At 41.8% G+C, this 25,533-nt stretch overlaps 1 protein-coding gene and 1 non-coding gene across 2 annotated transcripts in view; one reads left to right on the forward strand and one right to left on the reverse strand.

The window, feature by feature from the left end:
- The window catches only part of Suv3 (Suv3 helicase), a 41,606-nt gene that overhangs the window by 12,851 nt on the left and 3,222 nt on the right, over window positions 1-25,533 (forward strand). Inside the window, exons 7-15 of the mRNA XM_045763816.2 lie at window positions 726-837; window positions 2,576-2,745; window positions 7,960-8,128; window positions 8,829-8,934; window positions 9,698-9,839; window positions 12,526-12,684; window positions 17,080-17,259; window positions 18,658-18,806; window positions 19,044-19,237. Of these exons, the coding sequence (XP_045619772.2) occupies window positions 726-837; window positions 2,576-2,745; window positions 7,960-8,128; window positions 8,829-8,934; window positions 9,698-9,839; window positions 12,526-12,684; window positions 17,080-17,259; window positions 18,658-18,806; window positions 19,044-19,237 (1,381 nt within the window). The remainder of the gene's footprint in view (window positions 1-725; window positions 838-2,575; window positions 2,746-7,959; window positions 8,129-8,828; window positions 8,935-9,697; window positions 9,840-12,525; window positions 12,685-17,079; window positions 17,260-18,657; window positions 18,807-19,043; window positions 19,238-25,533) is intronic.
- On the reverse strand, window positions 24,762-24,911 carry LOC123771426 (U12 minor spliceosomal RNA). The gene has a single exon (XR_006774478.2). It is a non-coding gene; the product is annotated as a U12 minor spliceosomal RNA (small nuclear RNA).

Below are 25,533 nucleotides of genomic sequence, written 5' to 3' on the forward strand. Positions count from 1 at the left end.
GACAGCACGCTGGACTTGTGATCCTGTGGTCCTGGGTTCGATCCCAGGCGCCGGCAAGAAACAATGGGTAGAGTTTCTTTCACCCTATGCCCCTGTTACCTAGCAGTAAAATAGATACCTGGGTGTTAGTCAGCTGTCACGGGCTGCTTCCTGGGGTGGAGGCCTGGTCGAGGACCGGGCCGCGGGGACACTAAAAAAAAAAGCCTCGAAATCATCTCAAGATAACCTCAAGAAGATAACCCCCAACACTCCTCTCTGGCACCTCTTTCCACACGGTCTTTCATGCAAGAACCTGGTGTGAGGTTCTGTTATAAAATTTGGATAAAGAAAGATTAGAGTAGCATTATCAACAGAAAGTGTTGCACCAGAATGTCAGCTTCAACAGGAAAGTTCTGTTATTGTACAGTAGTATGATTGTTATATTCAGTTGAAATGAAAATAATAGTCATAGTGGAATGCGACTTTGTATTCACTGGACTGAAGTATGGTGCTGACACATAAGAATAAATTGAGAAAATATGCTTTTAATGGGCTTTTTGAATCAAATGTGTAATGAAAGCATAATGTTTTCTAGAAAATAGTAAAAAAAATAGAAAAAATTTTGATGTAGCATAATTCTGCTACAGTTGAAGTGATTCTGGTACAGCTATGTCTGAGTAGGAATTTACTGTACATATTTCATTTAAATAATGTAACTGAATAAATTTTGTTACTTTTTCCTGCAGGGTACACCTTGTGACCTCGTTACTGGGGAGGAAAGAAGGTTTGGTAACACGGACGGGTCATCAGCAAATCATGTCGCTTGCACTGTGGAAATGGCATCTGTTAATAACCCTTGTAAGTTGTGTGTGTGCATCTCTAATGCTTTGATTTATTTAGGAACATGTTAAGGTGTATAGCTTTAGTAATTCCCCCACAAACACTGGTTTGTGTCTCGGAGAGGCTGCAGGATCCGTGTGAGGCCAGTGGAACTCCCGGTTGCAATTCTTTTAACCATGTCGTGGCCTAGTCGATTACGGCAGCGTCTGGGATCCTCTCAGACGTAGGTTCGAAACCTCATCAAGGCCCCTTGTGGATTTGTACTCTGGCATACCTGAAAAAATTGTTTTGTTTTTAATTTGTAAAGGGCCATTGAAGAAAGGCAACAACCAAACCTAAACTTTCTTAGGCTTAGTATAACATAAATAAGGCCTAAGGTGGCATATAAAGGCTTAGGATTGCTTGGTTTAGGCCTAGGTTAGGTTTATAGGTTTCATTCCACTTTCTGGCATTTCATTTGTAGTGTTCTAATAGTAGAAAATGTATACTTTTTGGCTGAAAAGAATCCGTATTTTGTACATTCCATCCATAGTAGCTGTAGGTACGTACTATCATTTTTGGAGGTCTGGTACTGTATACTTATGCTCTAACTACTGGAGTTAACAAGAATAAATCTGCACGGCGAGTGAAAACTCTGCTTTTCTCTTATTTTTGTCCATAATTTCTCTTTTTCATCCAAGGCTTTTCATCAATGGGTTTTCCCAAGGTACCAACTGTCTATTCTAATGTTGCATTTATCACCAAAATTCATTAAAATTGCAGTCAGTGCCAAATTAAAGGAGTTACCATTCGTAGCACAAATGTTTCTGCACTCCGCGGGCGAATTTCACTAAGCAAAGTTTTAATTTCAACTTGCCATATAATAAACAACTACTGTACCAAGAGGACTCTGGAGAGATTTTATCCTCATTCCCAATATTTCTCAGAATTCAGCCCCCCCTTCTTAAGGTTATCTTGAGATGATTTCGGGGCTTAGTGTCCCCATGGCCCGGTCCTCGACCAGGCCTCCGCCCCCAGGAAGCAGCCCATGACAGCTGATTAACTCCCAGGTACCTATTTACTGCTAGGTAACAGTGGCATCAGGGTGAAAGAAACTCTGCCCATTGTTTCTTGCCGGCGCTCGGGATCGAACCCGGGACCACAGGATCACGCGTCCAGTGTTCTGTCCACTCAGCCACCCACTCCCACCTTAAAGCTTAGGGGTATTTTTCAAAGGTGTTGAAAAATACCTATGACCTCCCCCCCCAAATGATGTCAGTGAACCAGGCCCTTTGCCTCTTCCATGCTCAAAACTCTTTAACTCAAAATTTTATATGAAATATCTTAGGAACTTGTTCCAATAAATTATGTAGGAGATAGGGTTTCATAAGTATTTTCAGAATAATATTTCTGGCACTTCCACTGACCTTACCTAACCTACGGTGAAAGATAAAACTTTCTTACAGATAAAAAATTTGAAGGGAATAGGTGACTGAATTTGGTCCATTGTTTAGAGAGATCAGTTAAAAGAAGGTCTTGATTTGGGACGTGCTACTGTATAATATTTTGTTGTCAATATATGCACAAGGAGGATTGACTGAGCACCAATCCTTAACTGTTCACCTCTTTCCAGATTTAGTTTAAAATGTTTGCTAATTACAGATGAATAACAATTACAATGAAGATGATTACTCTATATCCACATGGCTTGATATATTAATTATGTCGTATTTTAAAAATGTATTATTTTATAATTACTGTACTTATTCTGCAACAGATGATGTGGCTATAATTGACGAGATTCAGATGGTACGAGACCCAACGCGAGGCTGGGCTTGGACTCGAGCCTTACTTGGTCTTTGTGCAAAGGAGGTTCATGTATGTGGGGAAGCTTCAGCTATTGGCCTTATAAATGAGCTAGCAATTGCAACTGGAGAAGAGGTGGAGGTAAGTTTGACAACAAATTGTTTAACAGAGAAGCTTAACTCCTTTACCATTTACTTTTTAGCTGTACAGTACTATTCAATTGCACCCTTGAGTAATGGTCCTGTTGTTTACATAGAGAACACCATGTACATTCAGGGAGGGTTCTTGCCTCTTGCAAGAAGCAAGGCTCTTGCTTCTGCATAAGGGGGAAATCTTTTCAAAGGTTTTCACTGCAACATGCCTGGTACAATGGAGACGTTTGACATCTCGGTGCAGCCTGAATTTATCTTGAGAAGGCTTATGCTATAAATGTGCACTTGAAATGCCTTGTGATGTGATGCTTCTTCACATCAGACTGTTATGGAGTACTCTGATAAATGTTAGTTAATCCACCTGGCAATTACCCTTGTGATGTGATGCTTCTTCACATCAGACTGTTATGGAGTACTCTGATAAATGTTAGTTAATCCACCTGGCAATTACCCTTGTGATGTGATGCTTCTTCACATCAGACTGTTATGGAGTACTCTGATAAATGTTAGTTAATCCACCTGGCAATTACCCTTGTGATGTGATGCTTCTTCACATCAGACTGTTATGGAGTACTCTGATAAATGTTAGTTAATCCACCTGGCAATTACCCTTGTGATGTGATGCTTCTTCACATCAGACTGTTATGGAGTACTCTGATAAATGTTAGTTAATCCACCTGGCAATTACCCTTGTGATGTGATGCTTCTTCACATCAGACTGTTATGGAGTACTCTGATAAATGTTAGTTAATCCACCTGGCAATTACCCTTGTGATGTGATGCTTCTTCACATCAGACTGTTATGGAGTACTCTGATAAATGTTAGTTAATCCACCTGGCAATTACCCTTGTCATGCTTGTTTTTAACATTATGTTTCTCCAGTGACTGGTCGTTCATCCCATTTTGTTCTGTGAGTTTGTTCTATTGTCTCGTGTGTTGGGAATATTTATATGCTTTTGGTGGATGCTTCTCTGGCTGCAGGTGGGACTTTCTTGGCTTTGCCCTATTTTACACGTTTACACTGTGAGATATTTCCTGAGCAACTTTTGCACTTCCTCCTCCTCCTCCTCCTCTCACCCTTTGGCAGATTTTCAATGCTTTTCTATCGATTTCTCCTTTCTCTTGAGTCTGACTGGGTTGCTTCATTCGGACCTTGACTATGCTGCCAACTTCCCTTGTTTGCAGCATTTTCTCATTAAAGATTGAGACAAGAATCTTGATTCCTGGTGTGGCCTCCTCAGTCCTTAACATACAGTTATTGTCATGTAATTACCTGTGTAGTTACAGGACGAGAGTTATGCTCGTGGTGTCCTGTCTTCCCAGCACTCTTTATCATGTAACGTTTTGAAACTACTGACGGTCTTGGCCTCCACCACCTTCTCGCCTAACTTGTTCCAACCCTCTACCACTCTGTTTGCGAAAGTGAATTTTCTTATATTTCTTCAGCTGCTTTGTTTAGTAGTTTAAATCTATGACCTTTTGTTCTTGAAGTTCCAGATCACAGGAATTCTTCCCTATCAATTTTATCGATTCCTGTTATTATTTTGTACGTATTGATCACATTGGCTCTTTTTCTTCTATCTTCTAGTTTGACATATTTAATGCCTCTAACCTCTTCTCGTAGCTCTTGTCCATCAGTTCTGGGAGTCATTTTGTTGCCTGTCTTTGCACCATTTCCAGTTTGTTGGAAACCATACAACCGCTGCATATTCTGGCTTTGGTCTAACAAAAGTCGCGAACAATTCCTTTAATACTGTATTTTGCTATTTATGTATTTAAAAGCATTTATGAAATTAGAAAGTGTAGCATAGGCTCCTCGCACGATGTTCTTTATGTGATCCTCGGGTAATAGTTTTCTATCTATAATCACCCCTAAATCTCTTTCTTTATCAGAATTCTTTAAGGATTTCTCGCCTAATTTCTAGGTTGTGTGGGGTCTATGTTCTCCTATTCCACATTCCATAACATGGCATTTATTCACATTAAATTTTATTTGCCAAGCGGTGCTCCATACATGTTTGTCCAGGTATTCTTGAAGGGCATGACAAATTCATGCCCTTGATGACATGAAGGGCATGTGGTGGTTGTCTAGTGCAATGGGGTCATCATCAAATGAAGATCTACATCTTATGTCTGAGTTTGAATCCCAATGTTGCCCATGTGATTCCAGCACCTCAATGGCATCTCCCAGCAGTCATAGGAGGCCACAGAATAATTTGGAGTTGGAGGGATTTCAACTCCTGGTCCCCCATTGACATACAATATCAATTGTGCTTATCAGAAGAACATAAAGATCTTCTCTGTATATAGACTATATTTGTTTTGGTATTATTTTTACTTTTGCAAGCAGACACCATACTCATGAATATATTTTGTATGAAAATAAAAAATATATATATTTTTTTAGTTTGGTCTTGGGTACCATCACAATGTTATGGTAATGAATGCCAAAAGGAATGTTGTCTCCTGTCCAGACCAGAATAAGGCTTACATTCTGGTGTAATGTAGTGTAAGGCTTACATTGTCTGCTGTGTCATCAAGTTTTGCTCGGGTCTTGGTACATGCTGCATGTGCCTGGTCTGTGCCATACTTGTGAGGCTTTGGAATATGTTACTTGTCGCAAATTTTTCCTTCTAAGGAGATTAATCTGTGGTTCTCCTTGTTCTCCATGGTGACACAACAGGGACCCATCACAGGAGTCCAGCCCAGAAAATCGGCACTGAATGTAATGAAATGCGTCTTTCTGGTGGGTCCTTTGCAGCTTCCTTACCCTTTTCAGGGGCTTCAGTTTCCTGTCTTCCTAATTCAGCAACATAGAGGACACAGCAAACTTCCAATGAGATGTAAATCAGGTCTTTAAATGGGCTACAGAAAATAATATGGTATTTAATGAAGATAAGTTCCAGCTCATGCGCTACAGAGAAAATTAAAATATAAAAACGGACACTACGTACGAAACACAGTCAAACTGTATCATAGAACGAGAAAGCAATGTAAAAGATTTGGGTGTACTCATGTCAGAAGACCTTGCCTTTAAAGAATGCAATAAAGTAGCCATCACAACTGCAAGAAAAATGACAGGTTGGATAACAAGAACCTTTCACACTTGAGATGCTATGCCAATGACGAGACTTTTCAAGATGTTAGTGTTCTGTAGAGTGGAATACTGTTGCACAATGACAGCCTCTTTTAAACCTGGAGAAATTGCTGACCTGGAGAGCGTGCAGAGATCCTTTACTGCTAGAATTCACTCGGTATAACATCTAAACTAATGAGACCAACTAAAATGCCTAAATCTGTATTCTCTAGAGTGCAGGTAGGAGATATATAATAATTTACATGTGGAAAATATTAGAGGGGCTGTTCCCAAATCTGCACACAGAAATATCAAATGAGACAAGAAAGCATGGCAGGATGTGCAGAATACCCCCATTGAAAAGCAGAGGTGCAATAGGTACTCTGAGAGAGAACTATCAACATCAGAGGCCCAAGACTGTTAAACTCTCTTCCACTACACATAAGGGGCATAACTGGCCGACCCCTCACAATGTTCAAGAGAGAACTCGATAAACACCTCCAAAGGATTGCTGATGAACCAGGCTGTGATTCATGCATCAAGCTGCAAGCAGCTGCATCAAACAGCCTGGTTGACCCAACCAGCAACCAGGAGGCCTGGTCAGGAACTGGGCTGCGTGGACGATGAGCCCTGAAATCATCGCGAAGTAACCTCAAGGTATAGTGACCTGGGAGAATGTTTGTAAGGCGGGAACTCCCTGTACTTGACGTTTGTTAACTTCATATAAATTAAATGTGTTCATTTTTCATTTCAATGCTTACTTATAACTTTTTTTTCAACACCTCTCTTTCAGTCCTTGATAGTATTGAAATACAGTAGGCTTACTGTATAATTTTATTTTTAACTGTAAAGATCCTCTAGGACTAAACCATCATCTCGCTTTGTGATTTTAAGTACAGTACTTCGTAAAATATCTTGGTTCTTTTTAAACCCTACACTATGCACCTGTTTTATGTGACAACTCACATGAAACGGGTGCACACACAAAAAAAAAATTATTTGAGAAAAAATGCTTGGTGGTCGACCGTTTGCTCAGCACTACATCGCACAAGCATGTGTCACTCATAACAAAGGATAATGAGTCGATTTCCAGTTTCTTGTAAGAAAAGCATCCATTGAGTCAAACAGAAAGAGACAAAAAAAGAGAGAATCCCAGAAGTACAATTACCTAACATTTTTATGGAAGGGGAAGCAAACAATATCATATCCTGGCCGGGGAGGATTTACTGGGCGCAAATCCTTAACTGTAGCCTCTGTTTAACGCAACAGTAAAATGTGTACTTGGTTGTAGCAACAATTCTTCGCGGCGGGGATCGTATTCCAGGGACCTGCCCGAAACGCTCCGCGTACTAGTGGCTCTACAAGAATGTAACAACTCTTGTATATATCTCAAAAAACAAAAAACAAAAACATCTCTCCTCCTCTTCCTTTCCACCTTCCACATGTGCTATCAACAGATTAATCCAATTTACATTATTCCTTATGGGAAAAGTATTCGGTACTTGAACAGATCGACTCTCAAACAGCTTTCTGGAACAAATTAAGTTTGAGTATTGAGGTATAGTATAACTGTACAGTATTTCTAAAATATGTTCTTTTCTGTAGCTTGCTTTGGCTGTGGTTGAGAGAGGAAATATTGTGACGATGTCACCGACTCGTGATCGCTGGGCACGATCATGGTTACTCAGTCCTGAATAATTTTTCCCATATTAATTTTCTAAATAAATATGAAGTCCCACTGCATGATGTGCAGAGGTAAAAAAACTGCGGCTGTTTGTCTAATGATGAGAACATTGTTAGCAGGATCTCACTACCCATGGTTGCTGTGTTAGTACTGAGGCTCCTCACACCCAGGAGTGCCCAGGAATATATTTCCAAGATGGAATCTGTTTACAGGAAATGTGTGGAAGACGATGCTAGTCCCATGTATCAGAGGGAGTCTTAAATCTTACGCTCGATCTAAAAGCATTCCTAGTTGCTTTGTGCACCACCAATGAAGCGACCCTATTCACTATGTGCAGTTGAAGGGTTGAATAGTTTTATTAATAAAGTGAGGTGTTGTGAAATACTCTATAGTTATCATTTATTTTTACTGTGCTATTGATCCATATCTTCTTCATTGTCAGGTTAGAAGATACAAGAGGCTGACAGAGTTAATCATAGAAAGTTATGCCTTGCAAAGTTTTGACAATATTCACCCGGGGGACTGCATTGTTTGCTTCAGCAAGAGAGACATTCACTATGTCACTCGGGAAATTGAACGAAGGGGCCATGAAGTAGCGGTTATTTATGGTGGTAAGTAAATGTTTGTAGTTTGTTATAGTGTAAGAAGGAATTATTGAGCTATAATGAAGTTAGTTTCTTGTGTGTGTGTGTGTTACCATTTCCCCTGGCTAGTTACCAGTATGGTAACTATACCAATATAGTATAGTATAGTTACTGGTAACTAATAGGACTAGTGGTGAAATCATACTGGAAACTAATAGGACTGGTTGTGAAGATATACTGGAAACTAATAGGACTGGTGGTGAAGATATACTGGTAACTAACAGGACTGGTTGTGAAGATATACTGGAAACTAATGGGACTGGTGGTGAAGATATACTGGTAACTAATAGGACTGGTGGTGAAGATATACTGGTAACTAATAGGACTGGTGGTGAAGATATACTGGTAACTAATAGGACTGGTGGTGAAGATATACTGGAAACTAATAGGACTGGTTGTGAAGTCATACTAGTAACTAACAGGACTGATAATGGTTATTTTGAGTCTGGAGAAGGGGACATATTGAGTAAGCCATTCGGGGGGGGGGGGGTCTGTAACCCTAAAAAGATGAAGAATCCCTGCTCTAAGTCTTAAAGACTTGTGAAGGCATTCAAGAAACATTTGCTAAAGAATTCAACATGCTGGATAATAAAAACAAAACTATGTTTTTAATGCCATGAATGTCAAACTTGGATATCCTACGTTATCTACTTTGTTATGGTTTCAGGTCTCCCGCCAGGCACCAAACTTGCTCAAGCTTTTAAGTTCAATGATCCTAGCCATAAGTGCAAGATTCTTGTTGCCACAGATGCCATTGGGATGGGCCTCAATCTGTAAGTAATTTTTGTTTTAAATAGAATACGTGTGTAGCCAGGTCAACATTGCTCTACAGTCACAACAGGGATGCTTTGAATATATCAATATCTTCCATGCATGTTTGATGTTTAAAGAAACATTAGAATTAGGGCTTAAATGTGATGTTTTCTTCGTGGGGCTTTATATCCTGTGAAGCGTGGATTGTTAAGTGATAGTTGGATAGAAGAAGAATTATTTGAGTTTCCTCCAAATCCATTATCTTGCTACTCTGTATGTGAAACAATGAGTGAAACAAAGAACAAAAAAATCCAAGACACATGCAAGTCCTCTTCCCCCGTAGCACTGTAAGTAAGGAAGTTCTCAGTCCCTGTACGGGTGGTCAGTAAGCAGAATGCATTTGAAGGAAGAGGTTGTTGAAGCCAATTAAATTCCACACACAATTTAAATACTTTCATACTCCTAGTTTTTGTCAAACACTGCTCTTCCTCCCCTCTCTCTCTCAAAAAAAAATAATTTACTTTCTCTTCCTGCAAAATCTCAATTAATACTTTAATTAATTTCAAGATTTTGAAATTAAGCCAAATTAATGTTATGGGAAGGAAGGTAATGGTAATGTTATGGTTTTGTAAACAATTTTTCCATTCTTTTCATATCCTAATCCATGATTTACAGAGATAAAAATTATTTAATGTAATTCTGTTTTGCACGTCCAGGGGTGACTGACATCAATTTCTCAGTTTGTGTTAATAAGATGCATTGATATTTGAATGATTCTTGCAGGAGCATTCGACGCATCATCTTCTATTCTCTGATAAGGCCAAACATTAATGAAAAGGGAGAGGTCGAAATGGAAACGATCAGTGTGTCATCAGCACTGCAGATTGCGGGGAGAGCTGGTCGTTACGGTACACAATGGGAGAAAGTGAGTTGGATTTGCTCTGAGGTGTTACTATATACGTACGATATTCTCTTTACCTTAAGTGTAGGTAAACTTAAAAAGATTTTCACTGTTCACATTAACTTCCACCATGAAGTGGTGATCAACCAGGCTGTGACTCATACGTCAGGCTGCGAGCAGCCACGTCCAACAGCCTGGTTGATAAGTCCAGCAACCAGGAGGCCTGGTCGACGACCGGGCTGCGGGGACGCTAAGCCCAGGAAGCACCTCAAGGTAACCTCAAGGTATGACGGTATTCTCTTCGTAAAGGTTCTCATCCAGTGCAATGGCAAAAGGGAGAATGGGGATTTCTCAATCCAGCCCAGAAAAACCATCTTAGGAAACTTTCCAGCCAAATAAAGTCTCCCCATGGTGTGCAATGAAATGCAAGAGCTACTGCATTCAAGTAGCCTGAATTCATGAACAAATTCGTGACCATGTCGTAGCTCAGTCGATTAAGGCAGTGTCTGGGATGCTCTCGGACGCAGGTTCGAATTCTTGTCACGGCCCTTGTGGATTTGTTCATGTAATGCATCATGCAATTGTGATCTCTGTGTGTAATGAAGTCAGGGCGAAGAGGGAGAACGGCTTATTGACATAGCTCGAGTGCATGGAGGGAGTTGTGTAAAACCCTGGTTTGTGCCTCGAAGAGGCTGCAGGATCCAATAAGTTCAGTAGAACTTCGGTTTCAACTCCTTTTGATCATGTCGTAGCTCAGTCGATTAAGGCAGCGTCTGGGGATGCTCTCAGACGCAGGTTTGAATCCTTGTCACAGCCCTTGTGGATTTGTTCATTTGATGCATCACGCAGTTGTCATTTCTGTGTGTAATGAGCCTGAATTCATTGTTTATAAAGATGTGTAAAATACCATTGTATGGGCATTCAGAATAATGTGGAGAAAATGTGGAGACATGGGAAATCCCACAGGCCCTAAAAGCTGTGGATATTGCCTTATTACACAAGGTAGTAATAAAGCATTAGCAAAAAAATTATAGACTGGTCACACTAGCATCCCACACCATTAAAATTTTGAGAATATCCTAAGGAAACAAGTTATGAGTATTTTTTTTTTAGAAAAGAACGAGCTATTCAACCAAGGCCAACATGGTTTTAGAGCGGGAAGCTCTTGTCTTTCACAACTGCTTGAGCCTTACAACAAAATTTCTGAGGCTTTAAAAGCAAACCAATATGAAGATTTGAAGTAAATCCTGCCTGATTATAGTTCGAGGCTCATTCCCACAAGTATGGTCCACGAACCTTTACTCTCTCATCCTTGGGAGCAACTGAAGGGCCATCTCAGATAGGAGCTTTTTATTTCATGCAGAGCTCTAATTTTGCTCATGTTGGTGACAGTCTTTAGGGTTCTTATTCCATATTTAGATCCATGGGGCTTTATTCCCTTCAGTTGACAGGTTTCATTCATTAGAATTTATCTGAAACCTGAATTTCTTGTCAAAAATTTGATTTGTTCCATGTGTGCTTTTGTGCTATTCTTATTAAATTCTGGCTCGTATCTTTTGGTTCTCGTCATAAATTCTGCCCAGTGCCTGCTTTTAAACATTATTTAGCTGCATTCAGGCACTTCTCTTGTGAGTAGCTGTTGCAGGGCCCCAGGACTCGCACTCCAGACCAGTGTGTCCTTGATGACTAAACCACACAGCAGAAGAGTGTTTTTGTCGCTGGTTTGGGCGCATGGTATTAGTAGCGGCTGTGGCTCTCTCTGGTCTCTGGCTAGATGTATCACCTCACATGTTTTATATCTTAACAGTACATGTAGGTATCCAGTACATGGGAGCCGGTCGGCCAAGCGGACAGCACACTGGACTTGTGATCCTGTGGTCCTGGGTTCGATCCCAGGCGCCGGCGAGAAACAATGGGCAGAGTTTCTTTCACCCTATGCCCCTGTTACCTAGCAGTAAAATAGGTACCTGGGTGTTAGTCAGCTGTCACGGGCTGCTTCCTGGGGGTGGAGGCCTGGTCGAGGACTGGGCCGCGGGGACACTAAAAAGCCCAGATATCATCTCAAGATAACCTCAAAATAGATAGATCCACCTTTGAACAAAATTAGTAGTATGATTAAGTATGTTGGCTTCCAATAAAATAAGTAGCTTAGAAAATAAACTAAGCTTTATGAAAAGTTCCTTTCTGAGCATATTATTTTGTTGTTCCCTTGCCCTCTCTTCAAGTGCCTCCTGCCTGTAATTCAGGGGTCATTTTCCCCAAGTCAATGGGTGGATTGACTGGGTAATGTGCAGTGCTGTCACCTGGTAGGAGTGAGCTGTGATTGATTGTTAATGGTGGTCAGTGTTACCATTGGCAGCCATCAGAGTGGCATCACATAGAGTCCTGGAAGACTTGTGTTTAAATACATACCTTTTGTCATTAATTTTCCTTTGCTAGATGGGCATTGTCTCTAGTGATTGCCAAGCACCTGAGTAGACTTTACATGTCATCATACCTGACTGGAGTTCACATGACGTCTATGGTGGTTTGCAGAACACACTTTTACGAGCAGTAAAATATCATGCTCAGAAAGAAGCATTTCACTGGCTTGTAGTTTTGTTTCACTGGCTTATAGTTTATTTTGGTGTTATTTTCAGTGTTTTCTCATTTTTCAGAATAACTATACAGCTTGCCTATTTGTATTTAAATTTCAATATTTACTCCTCAGGGCTATGTAACCACCATGAAGTCTGAAGACCATTCAACGTTATGTCGTCTTCTGTCTCGTGTGCCTGAGGACATTGAGCAGGCGGGGCTCCACCCGACAGCAGACCAAATTGAATTGTTTGCTTATCATCTACCCAATTACACTCTCTCCAACCTTATTGTAAGTGTAATTGAACTAGACTATTTTTTTAGTGTTTAGTTCCTCAACATGTCCTTGATGACTAAACCGCACACCAGAAGATGAGACGACTACGTTACGGTCCATCCTGGACCATTGTTAAGTTGATTGTGTGATAGTGAACCATTATCAAGTCCAGGTCCAAAGTTAAGTGACCAACCAAGTGATGTGTTAAGTTACCAACCAAGTTAAGTGACCAACTTAGTGATCTTGTGTCTATTTGGCCAAAAATATAGACACTACCTAGATTTAATGCAAGAAATGTGTAGTTGGGGTATATTTAACCAACCCTTAGGGGGTTGTTTTGATAAACTGCTGTGGAAAATCTTTTATATTGACATAGGTGTAACTCATCCAGTGTTCTGTGAGCGATTAGGTTTAGGTTCGAGTTCTGGACAGGGAGGATTATCTGGGTACCAGTCTTTAACTGTTCACCCCTGTTCACCCAGCAGTAATTGGGTACCTGGTTGTTAACCAACTGGAGCAATGAGAGTTTCTTCGTATAAGGAGCGTAGTGCTTGTATAACACAAAAGCATTATGGATAGCCATTTGCAGAAAGTAGAACGTTATTTTCTTCATCCACTTGTGCCGTTTCTGTGTGAAACCATTTGACCATTTGGTCGAAGTGATCAACATCTTTCATGTGGTTATTGTGGTCACAGATTGCCTTTGGTTTGTTCAGTGACCTGTTGCAATGACAATGTTCCGTTAGGTTTGCGCACTCGTTTCCCTCGCTCCATTTCTTGTGTATCTGCATTGTGATTAGTGAAACAACTCGCATATCTTTCCACAGAATTATAAAAGTATTGTCCTTCTGTCGGAATATAGTTTTATCTACTGGTAGATAATTTATCTTTGTTTTATCTCTACTGTACTTTTGGCGAACACTAATTAGCTTCTCCCTTAGACGTTTTTCTTTCTCTGCTTTTGTCCTGGCTCTGTTCTTGATCACTATCCATCTTGGAGTAAATGTAGAATGTTTATAAAGGCAGTAGCAAATATAGCTGAGGAAAAATAACCAGAACGGGCACACGCGTTGGACGTGAGGGGAGGCCACAGGGGTCATGAGAGTAGACACGATAACAGTGGACCTACCACATAGGAGGCAGTGCCGTGATGCCACATGGATCATCACAGAAAATGAGAACATGTTATGCACATTTTAAAACACTTCCCATAATGATCGGGAAAAAATGGAATTTTAACAAATATTTTAATTTTGGATGCAAAATGCGTCCCCGACGGACATCCGTAGAGTTACAGTATTTATGGACGCAATATCCGTCGCCGGTGGCCGAAAGTGTTAATGCTACCTTGGCACCATTCTGGAAGCTGTCTTATGCATTTTTCATCCCTGACCTGCTCATGTGCTGCCCCAGACCTCTTGGTCTCTTAACCACATTCTTTCCTTTCTTTCCTTCTTCAGTTTACTTTTTTTCCATTCGGTCTCTGATTCTTTCTTTAAAGCTGTTTTTCTGTTGGAGGTGGCCTCTGGTTGTAGGGTTGGGGAGTATCATGCTCCTTTCTGGAGGTGTTTTTTTTTTGTTCTTTTCACCTTGGTAGGCATTTTGTTAATTTGCAGCCATCTTTCTTTTGTGGCTGAGGATGAGTTAGTGGGCATCCAGAAGTGTCCTTTTGATTATTATTGATGCTGTGGGTGCATCATGTGCTGTACCCAGTGGCAGCTCTTGACTGCTACCTTTGCCTCAGTGGATTCTTTGTGGTTTGATCATTCTTTTACGGTTTCTGGTTCCAAGGCTCGTGTTTCTCAGGTCATTTGCAGTGATATTAAGTCCAAGCAGCCTGTGGCCTACTGTCATGCTGCAGTATGCTGCTCTTGCAGCAGTCTTTGGTAAGATGTCCTGGTAACATTCAGGGTTTTAGCAGTCTAACAAGATTTTGACAGCCTGGTATTTGTCTGATGTCTCCTGGGTCTCATTGTACTTATACAGTGGAACCTCTATTAACGAGTTTAATCCGTTCTGGCACCGAGCTCGTTACCTGGAAAACTCGTCTTTGGAAACAAATTTCCCCATTTAAAATAAAGGAAATAAATTTAATCCGTTCCACTCCCAAAAACATCCATACTTGTATGACTTTTTTTATGTAAATATAATATTGCACATGTAAATATAAATGTTTTGTTGTAGTGTTTTAATATTTACTTTACCTTATGAAGAGTAGTTGCTGGCTTGAGGGAGACGATGGGGAGGTAGGAAGGATGAGAAGGGTTATGGTGTGGAAGGAGAATCCACCTCTGAGTCAAGCGGACTCTCTCTTCTTGGGAATTTCACCCAAATTTCATTTCAAATGTCACACAAGGATGCGTTAGACCAGCACCAAATAAAAAACTACGTTGATTACACTCGTTGTGTCAACAATATAATAGTCTTACCACGAAGATACAATACAATGCCGTTTTCTCAAATAGGCAATGTGGTTATTAAAGAAAACGGAAATTTCATGGCAAACATGTATACAATCCCCATCTCGATCGGATAAGAATTGGATTTTATAGAAATATTTGCTCAAATGACGCTTGAGAGCGGTGTTTGGGTGCATTCAAGAGAAAAAAAGTGTGTTACATTCACGCGACATATACCTGCGAAAGTGATAACACTTTCATAAAGTGTTATCACAAAGTGATAAATTAATCAAACATTTTCACACACCAGGTTGTCACTGCTTTATCAGGGCAGCTTTTCCAAGAATGCGTTCACCTTTTCAAACATTCCAAACACTTCCCTGATCTCAGTGGAAGAGGCAGCATCCTCCCTTACCTCCTCATTCCCTTACTAAAGGTGTAAATTGTTGATGAGGACCTGCCATACTTCCTTGTGAGATCAATCACACAGACACCACACTCATGCTTTGCTATAATTTCCTTCTTTAAATCCACAGTAATTGTGTCTTTCTTCCTCTTGACAACACTATCTTTAGCAAGTAGCTTCTTTGGAGACATCGTGTGTTACAAATTGTAGTCGCAAAACCACTAAAAACCCAAAGAAAAGCTCAAATAAATCCAGAGGGATGCTTGTTGTGTGAGATACAACAACACTGGCGTCGGAGGCATCCGAGAATTTGCGAGAACCCGCGAGACGCTAGGAAGCGCCATGTGGTTTCACTCGTTAATAGAGGCGAGCTCGTCAATAGAGACAAATTTGCTGCGAGTGGCTTGCTCGTTACTGGAAAAACTCGTTAATAGAGCCACTCGTTAATAGAGGTTCCACTGTACGTATTGCCTTGATTTGTCTCGTTCTTGTCTTGAATACCTGCCATCTCTACTTCCTGGCTAGTCTCTCTTGTTTTTTCTCCATGGGTAGTTAGCATCAGAGAACTTTCTGATTTTATTCGTCCCTTCCAAGATCATCAGTTGATGTTTGTGCTCTTCACATCTGCTTCAGAACTGCCTTGGAAAGCTGAGGGAGACCTGGAACTCTGCCCCCTTCTCCTACTGGCAGGGAAAGTTGTGCTAATGAGATCATGCTAATTTTGAAGGAATTGGTAGTTTGTCTTTATTGTTTGGGGAGTTTGGTAATTTTGAGGCTTCAGTTCTTTTTGAACCCAGCAATGGTTCGCTGACTTTCTGGATGCTTTTCTGGTGGGGAGGCAGAGTGTCACCCGCTTTCTGGTCCTCTATGAAGAGTCCAGGTTCTGGCTCCTGGTCCCTAGCAGGCATAACATAACTCCACGGCCACATCATCAGAAGTGTTGATGTGACCGTGTAATTGGGAACTGTCTCGGTGAGATAGCTTCTGGGAGCCACGGAATTATCCAATGAGAGGCATTTCACTGTATTTAACATTTGTTTTTTAAACTAGAACACCCGCATGGATTTTTTTAAAACTAAACAAGCCCAGCCTAGGCAAATAATTGGGTAACTACATCATCAATCTTGCTGTTAGTGGAGCATAAAAAATTGAAAGCTTGATTTTATATTTTGTCAGTATTGTATTTTAATGGTATTAAATGTTGGAAATCTTATGAAGGCAAAAGAGTGTTGAATGTGAGGCAATGGGGCTGAAAATAAGGCAAATTTGCACTTAAATCACCTTAGCTTTAAGGGAAATAAACAAAATCTGTGATAATATATAAGTATACAGTACTCTGCAGGCGATGAGTCACAATAACGTGGCTGAAGTATGTTGACCAGACCACACACTAGAAATTGAAGGGACGACGACGTTTCGGTCCGTCCTGGACCATTCTCAAGTCGATTCTGGTTCTCAATCGACTTGAGAATGGTCCAGGACGGACCGAAACGTCGTCGTCCCTTCAATTTCTAGTGTGTGGTCTGGTCAATATACAGTACTCTGTGTGAGTGGTAATACTCTTAAGTTTACATCAGACTTTTTCTATCTATTTCTTTCCTACAGGATGTGTTTGTAAATTTGTGTACTGTGGATTCATCATTGTACTTCATGTGCCTGATGGACGACTTCAAGTTCTTGGCGGATTTGATTCAACATATTCCACTCCCACTTCGCTCGCGCTATGTCTTCTGCTGTTCTCCAATCAATAAGAAGATGCCATTTGTGTGTGCAATGTTCCTGAAGGTAATAATGTGTGTTAGATTTAGCAAGAGGGAATCTCAGCATTGTACAGTATGTTAATATAAATCTTTAAGTGTTCTTATTCCTTAATGTGAAGGTGTCATTGTACGTTAATCCCTGGGCTTTAAATGTTCTTATTCCTTAATGTGAAGGTGTCATTGTACGTTAATCCCTGGGCTTTAAATGTTCTTATTCCTTAATGTGAAGGTGTCATTGTACGTTAATCCCTGGGCTTTAAATGTTCTTATTCCTTAATGTGAAGGTGTCATTGTACGTTAATCCCTGGGCTTTAAATGTTCTTATTCCTTAATGTGAAGGTGTCATTGTACGTTAATCCCTGGGCTTTAAATGTTCTTATTCCTTAATGTGAAGGTGTCATTGTACGTTAATCCCTGGGCTTTAAATGTTCTTATTCCTTAATGTGAAGGTGTCATTGTACGTTAATCCCTGGGCTTTAAATGTTCTTATTCCTTAATGTGAAGGTGTCATTGTACGTTAATCCCTGGGCTTTAAATGTTCTTATTCCTTAATGTGAAGGTGTCATTGTACGTTAATCCCTGGGCTTTAAATGTTCTTATTCCTTAATGTGAAGGTGTCATTGTACGTTAATCCCTGGGCTTTAAATGTTCTTATTCCTTAATGTGAAGGTGTCATTGTACGTTAATCCCTGGGGCGGGGGGGGGGGGGGGGTTTACCATCATATTGATTTATCACCTGATTTTTTACACAAATGTAAATATGGTTATAATACACATGATGTAATGGAGTTAACCAAATGCAATGAAATTTTTTACTTGTTATGTAATGGGGTTATCGTGTACTAACGGCCTGTGGTTATCATCAAGTCACAATTTGGCATTTCCTGCAAGTGTTTGAATCCATTCTGGACGACATTCCCAGACAGAATAGCTACAAAGGAGTGGGTTGCAAGACATTTTCTTTGAGCTGTGTCAGGAGCAGATTTACATATATACAGTAGTCGTATATCTTGCATTGTAGGGCTATCTATATACAATATTCAATCACTGTTTTTGTCAATTATGCATGCATAAATTGAGATATTTCAAATATTGTATAAACTAAAATTAAATGGTAACCATAAAAAGATCTGACTTAAACATCAGAGGTTTCACTCCTCCATGACTGGTCAGCAAACTGTGTATCGCGGGTCTAATTATTCCCCAATTTAGTTCCCTATTAATGTGTATGAAACCAGAAAAAGATAGGTATTTGTGTTTTTTGCATTTTCCTACGAGGCTAGGAATACAGCTAGGAATAATGCAGTTGAATACAGCTAGGAATAATGCAGTTGAATACAGCTAGGAATAATGCAGTTGATTTAGTTGGTGTACAGTACAGTTTTGTATTTATTCGTAACAAAATATTTCTTTGTCTTGACAGTTTGCTCGGCAGTATTCTCAGAATGAGCCTGCAACGCTGGAGTGGCTGTGTCATCAGGTTAAGTGGCCTTTTTCAACGCCAAGCACTCTTCTGGACCTGGTTCATCTAGAGGAAGTTTATGATGTCTTTGATCTGTATCTCTGGCTAAGGTTAGACTTTTGTGCTGGATAAAGTACTTAGTGAAGACATGACATATGTTAAAGATACTTTTCTTCAATATGACCTAAAAGTGAAGCTTGAAAAGATCCTTCCTGCTTTGACCATCGTGATTCTGCTTATTGGTACATTCAGTGATCTTACCAAAGGGAGCATCCAGGTGTCTTGCTCTGAAAGGAGCTTCTCTTATTTACATTCGGCATGATTGTCTCTTGATTGTTTCTTTTCAGTTACCGATTTGTTGACATGTTTCCCGAGGGGGAATTAGTCAGAGACCTACAAACAGAACTTGATGGAATGATTGATAACGGCGTGGCACAAATTGTCAGACTTATCCGTAACTCTGACACGCGTACCTCAAATACTGCAGCAGACACAGAAGACACATTTATCATGGATCAGAAAAAGAAGAACACATTTAGAGGTACGTTGCTGTAGCATACCCAGAGCATACCTGTAGAGGGTTTCGGTAGTTCTATTCTACAAGTCCAGCCATGGGCCAGGCTCGATTACTTTCGCCTTTTCCAAAATGATTAAGCTTTTAGCCGATTTCAATGTCCCATTGTTTGTGTACCATCTGTGTTAAACAGTTTATCATTATCTACCTTGTCATTTCCTCTGAAAATTGTATAGCTTAGTGATCATGTCTCCCCTAACTCTTTTTTTGTCTTTCAATGTTATGAGGTTCAGTTCCAGTAATCTTTCCTCATAGCTCATTCCTGTCAGCTCAGGGACTAGCCTGGTGGCATACCTCTGTACCTTTTCTAACTTTATTTTGTGTTTGATTAGATGTGGACTCCACGCTGGAGCTGCAAGTGTTTGTTTTTGCAGTTGTTTTAGTTTATGACAAGCTCTTACAGTTTTAGCTCCGTTAGAATGCAATTTTACTTGACAAGACTGGAATAGATTATCCTAGCACAAAACTCAATTGGGAGAAAGTGGTGGAGTTGACTTAATTAAAGCTGGCCCTGGGTGGGTCTTAGACAGGTTTATCGGAGACCCACCCTTGACTACCAGGAGCCAAAACATGAATCTGGCTCTGAGGCAAGGGATGCTTGTGGATCATAGATATGCCAGTGAACAAATCCACAAGGGCCGTGACGAGGATTCGAACCTGCGTCCGAGAGCATCTCAGACGCTGCCTTAATTGACTGAGCTACGACATGGTCAAAAGGAGTTAAAACCGAAGTTCTGCTGAACTTACTGGATCCTGCAGCCTCTCTGAGGCACAAACCAGGGTTTTACCCAACTCCCCCCATGCACTCGAGCTATGACAGTAGGCCGTTCTCTTTCTTCGCCCTTACTTCATTACACACAGAAATCACAATTGCGTGATGCAATTGTGATTGCACAATTGCATCATGCAATTGTGTGTGCAATCAATTGTGTGATTGCACAAGTGTGTGCAATTACACACAATGCAATTGTGATTTCTGTGTGTAATGAAGTAAGGGCGAAGAGGGAGAAGAGCCTATTGACATAACTCGAGTGCATGGGGGGAGTTGTGTAAAACCCTGGTTTGTGCCTCGGAGAGGCTGCAGGATCCAGTAAGTTCAGTAGAACTTCAGTTTCAACTCCTTTTGACCATGTCGTAGCTCAGTCGATTAAGGCAGCGTCTGGGATGCTCTCGGACGCAGGTTCGAATCCTCGTCATGGCCCTTGTGGATTTGTTCATTTGATGCATCACACAATTGTGCTTTCTGTGTGTAATAGATATGCCAGGTTGCCCTGGATCTCGTTCAGACTGGGCATAGCTTCGCGCTTTCCTTTAAGTGGTGTTGGCTGTTTTTTAAATGTTCATGCTGTGTAGTGCTATTGCTTTATTGTATTTTCTTTCAGCTTCTTAATTATGCAGACGATGAGTCACAATAACATGACTTATGATGATTAAACCACACACCAGCGAATGAGGAGACGACACGTTTCGGTCCGTGTGTAGTATACAGATGCCACCAATTCTGCTTTTTAATGATGATTACCTTCTTTCCTACTCTGGTGGGCAGCTGCTGGTCTCTACCCTTGTAGGGGGTGGTTGTAGCCTTGCACCCTTCTGACAGTGGCTGTTGGCTTCTACATATGTGGCAGCAGCTGTGGGCCTCCACCTTCCTTGAGTGCACTTTGAGGGCCCCTCTCTCTCTCTCTCTCTCTCTCTCTCTCTCTCTCTCTCTCTCTCTCTCTCTCTCTCTCTCTCTCTCTCTCTCTCTCTCTCTCTCTCTCTCTCTCTCTCTCTCTCTCTCTCTCTCTCTCTCTCTCTCTCTCTCTCTCTCTCTCTCTCTCTCTCTCTCTCTCTCTCTCTCTCTCTCTCTCTCTCTCTCTCTCTCTCTCTCTCTCTCTCTCTCTCTCTCTCTCTCTCTCTCTCTCTCTCTCTCTCTCTCTCTCTCTCTCTCTCTCTCTCTCTCTCTCTCTCTCTCTCTCTCTCTCTCTCTCTCTCTCTCTCTCTCTCTCTCTCTCTCTCTCTCTCTCTCTCTCTCTCTCTCTCTCTCTCTCTCTCTCTCTCTCTCTCTCTCTCTCTCTCTCTCTCTCTCTCTCTCTCTCTCTCTCTCTCTCTCTCTCTCTCTCTCTCTCTCTCTCTCTCTCTCTCTCTCTCTCTCTCTCTCTCTCTCTCTCTCTCTCTCTCTCTCTCTCTCTCTCTCTCTCTCTCTCTCTCTCTCTCTCTCTCTCTCTCTCTCTCTCTCTCTCTCTCTCTCTCTCTCTCTCTCTCTCTCTCTCTCTCTCTCTCTCTCTCTCTCTCTCTCTCTCTCTCTCTCTCTCTCTCTCTCTCTCTCTCTCTCTCTCTCTCTCTCTCTCTCTCTCTCTCTCTCTCTCTCTCTCTCTCTCTCTCTCTCTCTCTCTCTCTCTCTCTCTCTCTCTCTCTCTCTCTCTCTCTCTCTCTCTCTCTCTCTCTCTCTCTCTCTCTCTCTCTCTCTCTCTCTCTCTCTCTCTCTCTCTCTCTCTCTCTCTCTCTCTCTCTCTCTCTCTCTCTCTCTCTCTCTCTCTCTCTCTCTCTCTCTCTCTCTCTCTCTCTCTCTCTCTCTCTCTCTCTCTCTCTCTCTCTCTCTCTCTCTCTCTCTCTCTCTCTCTCTCTCTCTCTCTCTCTCTCTCTCTCTCTCTCTCTCTCTCTCTCTCTCTCTCTCTCTCTCTCTCTCTCTCTCTCTCTCTCTCTCTCTCTCTCTCTCTCTCTCTCTCTCTCTCTCTCTCTCTCTCTCTCTCTCTCTCTCTCTCTCTCTCTCTCTCTCTCTCTCTCTCTCTCTCTCTCTCTCTCTCTCTCTCTCTCTCTCTCTCTCTCTCTCTCTCTCTCTCTCTCTCTCTCTCTCTCTCTCTCTCTCTCTCTCTCTCTCTCTCTCTCTCTCTCTCTCTCTCTCTCTCTCTCTCTCTCTCTCTCTCTCTCTCTCTCTCTCTCTCTCTCTCTCTCTCTCTCTCTCTCTCTCTCTCTCTCTCTCTCTCTCTCTCTCTCTCTCTCTCTCTCTCTCTCTCTCTCTCTCTCTCTCTCTCTCTCTCTCTCTCTCTCTCTCTCTCTCTCTCTCTCTCTCTCTCTCTCTCTCTCTCTCTCTCTCTCTCTCTCTCTCTCTCTCTCTCTCTCTCTCTCTCTCTCTCTCTCTCTCTCTCTCTCTCTCTCTCTCTCTCTCTCTCTCTCTCTCTCTCTCTCTCTCTCTCTCTCTCTCTCTCTCTCTCTCTCTCTCTCTCTCTCTCTCTCTCTCTCTCTCTCTCTCTCTCTCTCTCTCTCTCTCTCTCTCTCTCTCTCTCTCTCTCTCTCTCTCTCTCTCTCTCTCTCTCTCTCTCTCTCTCTCTCTCTCTCTCTCTCTCTCTCTCTCTCTCTCTCTCTCTCTCTCTCTCTCTCTCTCTCTCTCTCTCTCTCTCTCTCTCTCTCTCTCTCTCTCTCTCTCTCTCTCTCTCTCTCTCTCTCTCTCTCTCTCTCTCTCTCTCTCTCTCTCTCTCTCTCTCTCTCTCTCTCTCTCTCTCTCTCTCTCTCTCTCTCTCTCTCTCTCTCTCTCTCTCTCTCTCTCTCTCTCTCTCTCTCTCTCTCTCTCTCTCTCTCTCTCTCTCTCTCTCTCTCTCTCTCTCTCTCTCTCTCTCTCTCTCTCTCTCTCTCTCTCTCTCTCTCTCTCTCTCTCTCTCTTCTCTCTCTCTCTCTCTCTCTCTCTCTCTCTCTCTCTCTCTCTCTCTCTCTCTCTCTCTCTCTCTCTCTCTCTCTCTCTCTCTCTCTCTCTCTCTCTCTCTCTCTCTCTCTCTCTCTCTCTCTCTCTCTCTCTCTCTCTCTCTCTCTCTCTCTCTCTCTCTCTCTCTCTCTCTCTCTCTCTCTCTCCTGTGCCTCTTACTTTGGCTGGCGTTTGGCCTTCCTAGTTGGTTGGAGCTCCTTGCAGCTTTAGCTCATTTACCTCCATGTTTCAGCAGTGGGTGTGTTGCAGACAGTGGTAGCTGGAACTGTTCCTTCTGGGATTGTGACAGCAGCCTCAAAGCCTGCCCTTGCTCTGGAGGCTGCCTAGATATTTATATTTATGCTTCCAGGGGGCTCCTGTGACTCCCTCTCCAGGAGGATCAGCAACATGACCTACCTGTATAATTCATTGCTCCGTGTCTGTCAGTCTGTCATTTACGATGTATGAGCCCTTTTACCCTGTCTCCTTCTTCAGCTCTGACTCTGGTTAGTCACTGGATGGTTTATGGGTTGTTCTCCCTCAGTCAAGGACTCCATTTTTAGTGACATTTTTCTATTTATTACTTCTGGCTGTCAGGGTGAGGAGCTTTATGTTCTATGGCAAAAGTCTGCGTTTAGTGTCCTTGGGCCAGTTTAATAGTAATTTTCACCTCCAACCATTTCCATTTTTGCCTAAAAATGGGACTTCTGCTCTCCAGAGGGTGTTATGTTAGAAGTTGACATCTGGTTCATCTGGCCTAGAGTGCATCATACGCTCTGTTTTGTTGCTGTGGTATGACAGTGTTTGGGCATTGCTTGTGCCTTTCTCAGGTTGAGGCCTTCTCAGCCTTGTCTCATGTTCCAAGGCCTGCTTCTCCCAGATATTTTGTAAAGTGGTTTGCTTCAGCCAGCCGACTGTGTACGCTCACTCTTCTGATGTCCAGGCATTTGCTGCTCTGATGATTTCTTTGCCAATATGTCATAGTTAATATCTGGCATGCTCAGGGGTACTGGTGCTCCAACAGGGTGTTGGGCTTACACTATTGGATGACCTTTGGCTTCAGTGAGCTTGTGTTCTTGGGTTTTTGGTGTGCCGTTGATGATGATCTGCCTCGGACCCTTTTCTTCTGTCGTTTTCTCCCATTGGTAAGTTCTGGCATCACTTTCTATTTACTAATTACTGTAGTTCCTTTTCAGAAGTGTAGATCTCCTTTACTGAGGCACTGTTGAGTTAGTTTGGGGAGCTACTGAGGAGCCCAGAAATCACATGTTGAATATCATGAAATGCCCTTTTTTTGTGGGGCCCTCAGTAGTTCCTTGTCTCCATCATAAGATTCCCATCTTTCATGTGAAATTGAGGTGTGTGTGTGTAATTACCTAAGTGTAGTTACAGGATGACAGCTACGCTCGTGGTGTCCCGTCTACCCAGCACTGTCATATAACGCTTTGTGTGTGTGTGTGTGTAATTATCTAAGTGTAGTTATAGGATGAGAGCTATGCTCGTGGTGTCCCGTCTTCCCAGCACTCTTTGTCATATAACGCTTTGAAACTACTGACAGTTTTGGCCTCCATCACCTTCTCACCTAACTAAAATATAAACAGAACACTTCCCCTATGAGTGAATTGAAACCTGGGTCAGCTGGGTGGCTGGCCAGTGCGCTAATCAACAGGCCACCCTCAGATCATTAAATTAAACTAACCTAACCTAAAGTTATTATGATTGAGAAAATCCACAGGAGTCGTGATGAGGACTCAAACCTATGTGCTGGGTGTTCTAGTCTAGTTGACTAAGCCACTTCGATTTATTAAAATAGTAGGGCAGATCGCTGACTCCTGAGCAATCTACTCCAGGCTCACCTACCTACAAAGTAGGTAGGTGAGCTTGGGATGACCTGTACCCTTTAAAATATTTCTACTAAATTATATTAGTTGAGTGAAGCGTCACCAACACTCGTTATTTTCCTTACTCATTAGTTTAAGGCACACTAATTAGTGTATTCACCTAATTGTGCTTGTGGGGTTGAGTTCTGGCTCTTTGGTACCGTCAATCAACTGGTGCACAGATTCCTGAGTCTACTGGGCTCTATCATATCTACATTTGAAACTGTGTATGGAGTCAGCCTCCACCACATCACTTCCTAATGCATTCCACTTGTTAACTACTCTGACACTGAAAAAGTTCTTTCTAATGTCCCTGTGGCTCATTTGGGTACTCGGTTTCCACCTGTGTCTCCTTGTTCGCGTACCACCCATGATAAACAGTTTACCTTTATCTATCCTGTCAATTCCTCTGAGAATTTTGTAGGTAGTGATTATGTCTCACCTATGAGATTATTCATAGGGGAAGTTGATTATTCTCCCCAATGAGATGAATGTACGCACCTAGTTGTGCTTGCGGGGGTTGAGCTCTGGCTCTTTGGTCCCGCTTCTCAACTGTCAATCAACTAATGTAAAAGTTCCTAAGCCTATTGGGCTCTATCATATCTACATTTGAAACTGTGTATGGAGTCAGCCTCCACCACATCACTGCCTAATGCATTCCATTTGTCAACTACTCTGACACTGAAAAAATGCTTTCTAACATCTCTATGGCTCATTTGGGCACT

The sequence above is a fragment of the Procambarus clarkii genome, chromosome 54 (assembly GCF_040958095.1).
Source record: "Procambarus clarkii isolate CNS0578487 chromosome 54, FALCON_Pclarkii_2.0, whole genome shotgun sequence".
In the NCBI taxonomy this organism is placed as follows: Eukaryota; Metazoa; Arthropoda; class Malacostraca; order Decapoda; family Cambaridae; genus Procambarus; species Procambarus clarkii.